The following is a 12,046-nucleotide window of genomic DNA, read 5'->3' on the forward strand; positions in this document are numbered from 1 at the left end:
TTGTAATATGGTGGCTAATGATGCAGCTTCTTGTTTGATAGTCAAGGCTCTAAAACATCACCAGCCATGAATAAAATGGGAATGTACTCCCCACCACCTAGTAAATGCCCATGCCTTTTTTGGACACGTTTCAGTTTTAATGATATACTGGATATAACTTTTCCTTTTTATGGTATAACAATGATGAAAAAAGCAGTTACCTGTCTTATAAAGAATACAGAATACAAAGGATACATTTATAGTGACAAAAATAATTTACCTTCGAAATTATAAACTAAAATATTAAGTAATTGAATAAAACCAACAATAAACAGGAAAATAATTAACAAAAGCCTAAGAAATTACACAGCCTCTCACAAAATATTGAATAGCCTTTCTTTTATAAATATCTTCCTTTTCCTTTCTCCAATCACATCACACAAACTCAGTTATTAGAAAAAGAATACTCTTAACTTAAAACTGGTATACTGATACCCATCTTTGCATATAATTTCCTAGAAAAATGATATGGATTTCTCACATGGCCATATTCCTAAAGCAGTATAAAACACGAAATGTTTTTCTTTCCCATGTCAGAAGTAGAAGAGGATAAGAAAGATGTCCTCTCTGTCTCCCTCTTTAGTTATCAAATATTTCATCCCAATTCATGCTCCTTCACCCAACTCCCTAAATCCTCTGTAAGACTACTTAGCATATTTACAATTGGTAAATACGTTGCAATAGACTCTTGTTGCAATAGACTCTCAGCTCAATGAAGGCAGAGACCAAACGTTTGTGTGCCACTAAGTCACAGAAAAAGATATTCCACGAGTATTTTACATAAAAACAAAAATATAACATATAAAATAAAACAGAAATGTAACATGCTATTTAGATTGAGATACTCTAATACATTTTATTTTTTTGGCTCTTTTCCAACGATTTCAGTTTTCTTTTCTAGCTATTATAAAAATAAAATAAAGTTTGCTCTTTGCCTCCGCTCAATAATCTGGTATCTGACAACCAAAGTTACATCCTAATATTTTATTTTCTGGCCAGACATATATGGCACAGTAATTTTTCTGCATTCAGTGCATATATTTTTAAACAACTGCTGCCTGAACTGCTAACACGATCCTAATTCTTATGCTCTCTCGCCTTGACTATTCCTTCTTTTTACATTACTGGTTTATCTTTCTTCTCCATGCTCATCAAGAAGGATTAATTTTAAGGATCAGTCCTCAATTTTCTGATTTTCCTTCCACATCAGCAACTTTGGAGGCCTATTTCTTTTTTAATAGATTCAATTGTGGCTTTTAATTCCAAGCCTCTGTCACAAGCCCAGATTTTGTTCCCAATTTCCAGGACTCCATTTCCATCCAAATCCTGCTTGGATATTTCCACAGTTATTTGTGTCACTTTCACTCAAACTCATGTCTGTAACAGAACTCATCTTTCTCCTGAAACGGATGAGTTTTTCCATAAATGTTCTCATCCTCTGAGGCACCTAGGTTTGAACCATCCAAAGCAACTTTTGTTTGCTTCCTTTGCCCCATTGATTCCATGCCTCTAAGCCTTGGACAGCTCTTTGGAATAGCTCCTTTTAAAATTTTATTCTTTACATTATCACTGCAAGTCACCCCAAATGGCAAATACTTTATTAAGTTCCTAAATTATATTCCCCTCATTCTTTGCTCAAGCATTTTTCTATGCTTGGAAAAAGTATTTTGATTTTTTTCAAATACTGCTTTTATTATGTGACTCCTCTGCTTAACAACTTCAGGTGATTCTCCAGTGTTGACAGAACAAGAACCATATTGTCCCCGTGATCCTCAGAGCTCTTTTTTTGGTATATGTAAACATTTCTTTCTATTTTTTTATATTAAAATTTGATATTTTCTTCCCAAACTGTCAATTATTATAGGATATACATTATTTTTTCCAGATTGGGAACCTGAAATATAGAATGCTCAAAAAAGTTGCTCAGAAATGACAATAATTTACAGCCACAGGAGAGCTCTAAGCTAATGGCTCTTAGTATATATGTTGCCAGATGCACAAAGCAGAGGGGAGTTTTTAAGATGAAATTCATTTCAAAACTCAACATGGCAAATTATTGCAGTTTTGATAAAAAAATAATACGACCAAACCCCTATAGAGGTATTATTCCTCAAGGACCGATAAGATGCCACGTCAGTTCCACTACTTCTCAACTTTGCATTTTTAAAAGTTCCGTATGACTTTTTAAAGCTAGACAGAAAAAAGTGGGGGAGACACTCTGGAACCCTTGACATTAGATACGAAAAATTATCTGATAATTCAAAGCAGATGATGGGAGATAATTTTCTTGTACACGATTGTCATGGTTTTTTAAAGGTATACAAAAAAACTTTTCTGTTCCCATATTCAGTGACTTGTCTGTGGTTAACGTTAGGATAAGGCAAAGATGAGGAGAAAGGAGAAGAGTTCCACCGTGCGGTTTCCTCTTTAGATGAAAGCAGAGACATAAATTCTAATTTAGTATTAGTGTTTCCAGTGCAGCCTGAAACTATATTTAGCTTGAAATGTATTTCAATTTTTTCTTTCCTTTCTTAGTCTATAGGATTTCAGTTTCACCTCCACCATTCATTCTTGTTAGCCAGACTTATCACATATCATAGCCTCACACATAATTTGTACATATATATATATATATATATATATATATATGTATATATATATATATGTATAAAAGTGACCTCAGAGTCTAAGATTTTGGGACTTATAAGAAAGTTTCAAATAAAGTTAAATATTTTTAACTCATGAAAATGCCATTAGGTTTCTAATGCTTACTGCAGCTCCAGACTTCCTTATTATAATAATGAATGTTAAAGGAACTTTTGGGAGGCAGATCGCTTGATTTCTGTCAGCTCTTCCCCCCACACTTTGGGATCACTTACTAATCCTTGATGTGAAACGAGTCCTCTTCATTAATGAGACTCAACTACCAAATGAGATACATTCTCTAAAAAGTTCTGGCAAATACCAACCTCAAATTGAAACCAGACTATCATTTTATTATACAAAATCAGAAGTGGAAACAGAAAGCAAAGACTCCAATACATATTAGATCCTCAAAAGACATCCATTGGCATTAAACTGCTTCAAAACTTTACAAGATAACAGAAGTTCTGCATTTTATTTTCAATATAAAAGAACCACAGACCAATTGAAAACAGCAACTTTTTTCTAGATAGGCTATCGAATTCCTTCATTTTGAATGGCAGAAGCTAAAGAGAAGATAGTCATGACGTGATTTCTACCCAGCAGTAGCTTAGGTGAGCCAGAGGCTCACATACAACAAAATGTTTAAACTCATGAAACAGCTACAACTTCTTGGAATAAACTATAGTTAATGGAAGACAATGAAACTGTTTTATTTGCGGCTTATTTGAGTCTTATGGCCAAATAATAGTGCAAAGAATCTATTTGTTTATTTTACAGTATATTTAACAGAACAAACTAAAGTATATTTAGTTATCAATGTTGTTTTGTTAAAAAAAAAAAAAATCATGCTGTTTCAAAGAAAAGATTTCAAGCACGTAGTCACAGGTGGTGGAAAGTTCAAGAGTCTGAGAACCAGGCAGACATTAGTTTGCATCCAGGCTCTAGTACTTCACTAGCTGTGTGACCTCAGGCTTTAATGTCACCTCACCTTGTCTCAATCGCTTCATATGTTAAATGGGGATAATCCCAGTACCGATATCAATAGGTCGATTTGAGGATTAGAAATGATATAAATCACCTAGTAAATGTATATATTTATATATATTTTAAATGAATGATAGTTAATAATTATAAACTTTATAGATTTTTGTTGGTGAAAAAGGTCAAATTAGTAGAGTTAATACACACAAATGACTTAGGATGACGCCTAACATAAATGTTAGCCTTGGTCATCACCATTAAATGGTGAAAGGGAGCTGACAGAAACTGAAGGAAAAGAAGCAAAATTAATCCCATACCTTTTATTTCTCAGGGAAATGAGAAGAATCCCTATTTTCTATAGATTTTATAGACACGAAGAAGTCAACTCGATACGATAAAAAGATAGTCATGGATTGTAATGTCACTATCATTATCTTTGGCTTTTCAGTTGACATGGGATGTGGAGAAAAATATTGAGAAGGGCCTGATAAAGACTCATGAAGAGATGACCCTCCCCCTTAGAATAAGTAGCAATTTAAGGAAGAGCTTTAATTAAGTCCTTTGATATCTTCGGATTCCTACTTTCACCTCTGTAGTCAATAAGCCTGGGAGCCTGATAGGCAGAGCAGAGGGCCAACCCCCAGAGACACAGACTCTGCAGGCTACATGTAGGAGGGACAGGGTGGGAGGATGGGAAACTTATTCTAAGATTGAAAAGAAAATGGTATTACACACACACACACACACACACACACACACACACACACACACACACAAGAAAGGAAGGAAGGAAGGAAGGAAGGAAAGAAGGAAGGAAGAGGAAAACAAAAGGAACTTCAATAAATTGTAGTCCCGAAGAGAGTCAGAGAGTTCTGGGAAGTTTTATAAGTTGTTCTTTGAGCACCTTTGAAGAAATCAATAGTTTTTGTGTCATGATAAATGCATTAATAGGCTTGAAAGTAACTGCTGATGAGCAGAGTACATTGATTGCAAGTAATTATTTTAAAGCAGAGTAAAGTCTCAAAATATATCCTTTCATGTAAGTGACTGGGAGGGTCGGTGGAGAGAACTCACTCTCAGCGAAGTAAACACTGAGCCTTGGTAATGTTTAACTGTGCAGCAAACACCTGTGTTGTTGAAATGTGCAGGCATTTTTGGCTACAGTACCTGACACACAGTAGGTGCTCAATATATATTTGCTGAGCGAATGGATTAATGTATAATTATAAACCTATGTAGGTCTAGTTATTCTGTACAATGTTATATTTGTATTATATTGTCTATGATTATTGGCCAATGAACATGACTACAATCGAGATTTATTAACTGAAGAGTATCATTGTATTAATGCTAATTAATCTTTCTTTTGAGGAATAAAAGGAATGTAGTAAAAGGCATCTATTGAAAAATGTTGATTTTTAAGATTTAGTTTCCACCAGTCAGTATTCTTTTAGGAAATAAGTCTCTGCCATTATGAAAATATTATCTTTTAAATATCACTATCCTTGGAAAAGTTAACAGTAGCAACTGGAGTAAAAGGCATCTATTGAAAAATGTTGACTTTTAAGATTTAGTTTCCACCAGTCAGTATTCTTCTTTTAGGAAATAAGTCTCTGTCATTATGAAAATATTATCTTTTAAATATCACTATCCTTGGAAAAGTTAACAGTAGCAAACTGTGGTTATAACACATGAAACATCTAGACTCTTGATAAAGAATAATATATCCATTAATCTTCTGAATATTTCAAAATGTATTAATATATTTACTTAAGTTCTTACAGCTATTCTTTAGCTAATTCTAATCTAGTAAATATATATATATGTATATGTATGTATATATATATGCATATATACGTGTGTGTGTGTGTGTGTGTATAATTCTCCCCCCTCTCCTTCCTTATATTGTACATGCCCTTGCAATGTGATACATGACTAAAAAATAGCATATGGAGATAAGTAATGAAGACAAGAGAAGGTACAGAAGGGAGAAAAACAAGATGGTAGGAATAATTGTGAAGTTTAAATTTACCTAAGTCTAAGGCCTCTATTTATATAAGTGTATGGGTACTTTTATTTTACTTTTGCTTGCAGCATTAGGTATTCTGCATTTATAGATGTAACATTAAATCATGCTATTCAGATACTAACTTTCAAAAGGGCCATATTCTCTTTTCATTTTACCTAAGTGCAGCTTAAAGGTAAAAATGTTATCAATTTAAATTTGCCACAATGTCTAGTTTCCCATGCCTCCTTCACCCTGTGTTTTATAATTTGTCTTATTTTATTGATGTTACCTGTTTATACATCAGTCTCTCTAACCAAACTGCAACTTCATCAAATCATAGGTCTTTAAAGCATGCTGGAATCCTGAGAGTCCTACACAGAGTAGGTACTGACTAATATTAAGGAAGTAAAGTATGTTCTTGCACTTCCCTCTTCTAACTACATTTTTTCCTAGTTTTCATTGATTTGGGGGTACTTTTGTAAGACTCAGAGTAATTTTTTCCTCTCCATATTTAAGCTCATAAATCTGTTCTTATAGAGAAAATGTACTTACTCTTTGAGGGTAACTGAATACCAAATAGTTATCTTAAAATAACAATAAAAAAATCTCACAGCTTATTCATTACTTACTATTACAGATGTGTAAAAAAATATTGGGATTGACATAAATATCAATATATCAATGTGTAAATATTTTCTTTTATCATAGACATCAACATTTGAATAATTAACTGGAACAATCTCACTAAAGGGCACTTTCAAAAGTTACTCAGTGAATGGTAACATCTGCTAGAAAATGATGACATTTTTTATCAAGGAGTCAAAAAGAAGTCACTTAGCATTATTAGGTACTGAAAGATGGTTATTAAAATAGTTCACTACTGCAACAATGTTTTCTGGGCAACGGGAAAATTCTCTCATGGTTTTTGTCTTGTATATTTCTTTAAAGCAAATAGAAATTATAATAATATCTTTCATTCTCAATAGTATGTTATAACTTAAATATAACCCAAATCTTAGAAATTTATCCTTAGGGTTATCTATGAGACACCATAGTAATAGCATTAGCATAAATGCTCAAGCTTCTTACCATCAAATCCATCTTCTTCCGACCCTAGTTCATCATCTGAGCAGATGTTGAGGACATTTACCAGCATCTCAGTCACTATAAAGGAAAAAAAGAAAAAGAAGTTCATATTTTCTGTTGTAACCTTAATTATTACTCTGGAATTGTTAACGAGCAAGCTTAGTAATAACATTTCTTACCTAGTTTGTACATAGAATCTCCTGCAAAGTAGCATCTATAAAATCCAGATCATAAAAGATAACAGGTTTTGGAATTCTTTGTAGACTTTATGTTGACAAAATTATTAGCTGGTGCATATGAAATCTAATGGTAATGTTTACGAGTTATAGGTCAATAGACAAAGAACAAATCAAAGATGTGGATGTGAATATATGTAAATCTATGAAGGTGAAATTGTTCCTTTTGAATTTTAATACATTTGTACAATGATGCTGTTAGACCTAGACCAGATTACACACTTCTGTTCAGCAGGGACTAAGTAAATATTGGATGTCTCTTTTTATTTTATTTTTTTAATTCCCCGGAGAACCTAACACAGTGGTAGTCATGTGGTTTTGTATTTAATAAAATTTGTTGATTGATAAATTAATATGTTTGAAGTCACTCTGAGAATACTAATTTAAAAACTGAATGCTTTTATATAAATGGTGTTACATTTTAATTTCAAAAAGGCTTTAAAAATAAAGTTTATGTAAATTTGATAAGAAATTTGGTTGAGTATATAGATTATAATAGGATTATATAAAAGTGTTATATACAGATAACTAGTATTACATCACTTTTACACTAAAGTGCACTCTATTTACATTTAACATTTTGAGAAGTTAGGTTGGGTTCTATCCTGACTGTGAAAAGAAGCTTGTCCACTATTTTTTCAAGAGTTACTTTTTAAAATCAATGTTCTTCTAGAATTGAAGATATATGATAAACAGTAAAACTGCAGTGGAGCCAACATTAATCCAGAGCTTCAGTTTAATTATCAAAAGGGAATTACGTATACAAATATATTAATTTTTTTAAGTCATAGATGTGCAAAATCTGAGTAATTAATGGAAACAACATTACTAACGGTGTTCAAATTGTGCCCGTAGTTGTCAGGATTCACATTACTTCTGTTTCCAGAGAACAGAGTAGATGACCTAACATGTATCGTGATATAATCAATGCAAGAAAGTGGTGACATGGAATAGTACTGGAAATATTTACCAAAGACTATTAAAATTTACTTCAGACTTATTTTGGTATACAAATAAGTCTGTACAAAATAAGTCTATACAACAAATAAACAAATATTTCAAAAACATGTGTTTCTCTAAAATCCCCTCATAGGACATCATTTTTCCAAACCGGGTGCAAACTCATCTTCATCACAAGGCCCATTCACCTTCCCAGGTGATCTGTGAGATGATAGAATGAGCCACTCTATCACTATTAGGCCTCCTGAACCAAAAGCTCAAGCTCAGTGGCTGTAGGCCTTTCTTCAAAATTTCTGCTGAAGCTTAGGTCAAAATATAAAAACAAAACAAAGGGAGAAGGAAGAAAGGGAGGGAAGGAGAGATGGAGGGAAGGAGGGAGACAAATTCTTCTGGAAAGCTGGGGCAAGTTAATATACATCTTTGAAATGTAAATTTGTCTCACCTTGTAACACACCAATGGCCACTGTATTTTTAAAGAGCTATTTTTTTGTTGTACAATGTAGTCCTTTAAAATATAGTAGCCATTAATCACTACCGATTATTCTTAACATCAGAAATGTGAGGAAATCATTGCTACCCTAACCTTGTAATTTGACAGGCAGTTTGTAAAACAAAATGGTACTTTTAAATTATAATACAAAGGGGTAAGAAAAAAAATAGTCATAGCTTGAAGCCAGTGAAAACTACATTTCTGGTATTTTTAAGTTGTATTATTCTAATGAGATTGTATGAATCCTCATTTCTTTGGCAGCCTCTTCATGCATTCATTGTATTCTATTAATAGGATCCTCACCGACTCACTTTCAAATCACTTCTCTGGTGGTGCAGCTTTATTGGTTAGGCTCAAGTTATTTCTCTTTCTGAGTGTTGCGTGATAAAATAGCCCACATCTCCTTCCTATACCATTTTATTAAGAACATCTCAGGATCCCACAACAAACCTTTTTCCCCAACAAATGGCAGCGACCAAGTGAAAACATCCATGAAATTTGGAAGCCAGTACGGATGAGGAGAACAGTTGAATTGCCTGATATTCATCACGTTGTTCTCATACTTCAATACCGCAGCTGAAAAAACAAGAAGAAGGATGTTGGATTCACAGGCATGTTTTGGCTTCTCCACATGGCTTTAGTTGATCAAGAAAATTCAACAATTTGAACTAAGTTCCAAACCATGAATGCAAATAGCTTACTGGGTCATGACTGTTTACAGGACTTCAAGGCTTAACGTTCAGTTGGTGTAATATGGAACCGTACAATTTACGAATACTAACTATGAAATGGCATTATAATTTGGCAAATATTTATACAAAATAGTTAACCAAATGTCTATCAGGAATGGAATCAAGCTCCTTTTGAAGTCAAGACTATTCTAGTCTTATTTAGTATCTTATGACATTAATGAAAGCGGCATAGCTAAGTTAGTTTGACATAATTTAATAATCTCAAATATTTGAAGATAATTTATGTCTATTTTTTTTAAAGTTGTAAAAAACTTGACACTTTTCCCAAGAACTCCCATAAACAATAGTTGTACAAAATAGTTTAAATTAGCATTCTTGAATTAACAATGTAAAAAGGTTGGATTGAATTCTGCATAAAATAATATGCTGGTATCTGACTCCACTCTTGACTTCGGAAAAGGAGGCACCGTGCATGACTTAGGAAGATGAATCTGCCTGCTTCTCTCTGTTTTGTGGGTGTCTCTAAGTTAGAAACACGCTAACAAAGACTGTTATGGTTGCAGAGATTCTAAGAGTCTCACCTCTAACTGGATTTAGAAATTCATTCTCTAGCATTCCTGACACAGGATTGTCAGGTCTCTGTGAGTACTTTCAATGAAGGAAATGCTACCTGTTTTAATGGGGTCATCTAGTCTATGAATAAGCAATTTTAAGCTGTGGGAAATTGTCAGGTTGAATTTAAACTTTTTTACCACTCCCTGATCCTATGATCCTAGTTCTGCCTTCAGGAAAAATACAGAACAAGTATATATATATATATATATATATATATATATATATATATATATGTATATGTATGTGTATATATATATATATATGTATATTTCTAAATGCCAGTTTTCAAAACATTGAGAACGACAATACTCGCATATCATATACCCTCCTAACTTTGGCAAGATTTAATTTTTATTACCTTATCATGGTATAACCAGAATTTTATTAGTGTAGATTACTGAACAGATCCTAGATGATGTCAAATGGGTTTTTGTTTAGGGGTCTAAAATATAGAAATATTAATTATTTCATTACTTTAATAATTTTAGACTGACTTTTATATAAGGATATGTTGTAGCATGTGATTATAGATAATAAAACAAAGGCAGTCCTTGAAATTTTAGTCATAGTTATTATATGTATATATGTTTACACACAACTTCTCTGTATTTCTTAAAGGGCAAGTACCACACAACAGGCTTTCTATTTCTTTGTGCTCCACACATTACCTTCTCAGCATAGATGCTCAGAAGCTAAGGAAACATCCTGACATTTCCCCTATGATCTAAATGCTTTCTAATGTCTTTGATCCTTTCTCATATGAGGTGGCTTCTAGAGCCTTTTCCTCATCCTGCTCATCCCTGTTCTGGATGCATGCCACACTGGAAACGCCACTGTTAAAGTGGGTCCAGAACTAATACCATCCTGGTGGGTTTGATCAGTGCAAAGTATAGGGAGGGCAGATAGTTTTCTGTGATTTGGATACTACATATATCATATCACAGCCCAATAATATGTTGATGTTTTTAGCAGCTTGCAGTTAACTAAAATCATACATGAGAACTACTAAAATCATACTTGAGAACAACTAAAATCATACTTGAGAACAGTAAGGTCTTTGCTTTGAATCATATTTCTGCCGGACCTATGGGGAATTATAGGGAACAGAATTACAGACGTGTTGGGGCCAAGAATGGCAGATAGTACGATCAGCAGTGATATGAAGGGAGTTACTCTCTGGTTCCAGTGGAATTCTGAATCCTGCGTATATTTCTGGAAACCCATTCTTCTTTACATTATCCTATCATTTATGCCATTTGTCATTTGGGCTAAGGACACATTCATATAGCATTAAAACACGTAAAATAAAATAAAATAAATCATGGCAAATTATCATACCACTGTTTCTGATCGACCAAATGGGAAAGGTAAAGTATTTCCCACCTTTGCTATGTACTACCTGAGTATGGGCTCCATAGTAAAAGGTCTTCACTGTTTTGGAATACTGCAATTTCACAGCAGGAGTGCATCCTCACATCTTCAAAGGAATGTTTTAAGGTTCTAAGTCGTGTTTTTGAATAGTAATTTAGCCTCTAAGTTTCCTTCACTTGTATAAACATTACGTTGGTAAAGCAGGAGGAATAAAAATAAGTGTTACAACTAACTGGGCCCTGGAGGAATGAAAGAGGCTTTATAAAATATGTAATTTAATCCTGACTACAAATCTGAGAAGCATGTGTGACTGCCTTTACATTACAGGTTAAGGAATTGAGGTGGAGAAACGAAGTGACTTGCTCAAGATCATGCAACCAGTAACTGGAAGATCTCACTCATATTTAAACTCAGCTTTTACTGACACCAAATTCATTGCCTTTTACCATTCCCTTCTGTCTTTCATAAATTAGAAATGTCTGAATTCTAGTCCTACCTGTCATACTAAATTGACTTTTAATATGGTATTCGTAATTAAAGACATTTTAACTTTTGCCAAAATACATAATTGAGAAAAACGAAATAGGAAACAAATTCACAAGTGAGGGTAAGTCTTGTCCTGTAGATAAAACACTTATTTTGTAGCTGGGGAGATAAAACATTTCCTCATTTGACGTTGCTCAACGCAATTTATCCGAGTGCCTACTAACAAAGCAGATACTGTTTTCAGATTTTATTTTTGTTTATTAACAGCAGAAATAATAAATTTTAACAGCAGCTATGTTGACTAAGCATCAGCTATATACAAGGCACTGTATTTGGTTCTTTACCAACACAATCATAAATCTTCACAGTATCCCTCAAAAGTGGTTCTTACCATTTACGCTTTGAAAATAAGCAAACAAAGAGGTTATTTGCCCAA

The 12,046-nt window shown here is 33.4% G+C and overlaps 1 protein-coding gene across 2 annotated transcripts in view; it reads right to left on the reverse strand.

Moving 5' to 3' along the window:
• The window catches only part of PPP3CA (protein phosphatase 3 catalytic subunit alpha), a 294,361-nt gene that overhangs the window by 28,986 nt on the left and 253,329 nt on the right, over positions 1 to 12,046 (reverse strand). For both annotated transcript variants that reach the window (XM_033105697.1, XM_033105698.1), the window contains exons 9-10: positions 8,897 to 9,022; positions 6,764 to 6,838 (exon numbers count right to left, since the gene is read on the reverse strand). In XM_033105697.1, the coding sequence (XP_032961588.1) occupies positions 6,764 to 6,838; positions 8,897 to 9,022 (201 nt within the window). The remainder of the gene's footprint in view (positions 1 to 6,763; positions 6,839 to 8,896; positions 9,023 to 12,046) is intronic.

The sequence above is a fragment of the Rhinolophus ferrumequinum genome, chromosome 5 (assembly GCF_004115265.2).
Source record: "Rhinolophus ferrumequinum isolate MPI-CBG mRhiFer1 chromosome 5, mRhiFer1_v1.p, whole genome shotgun sequence".
Taxonomy (NCBI): domain Eukaryota; kingdom Metazoa; phylum Chordata; class Mammalia; order Chiroptera; family Rhinolophidae; genus Rhinolophus; species Rhinolophus ferrumequinum.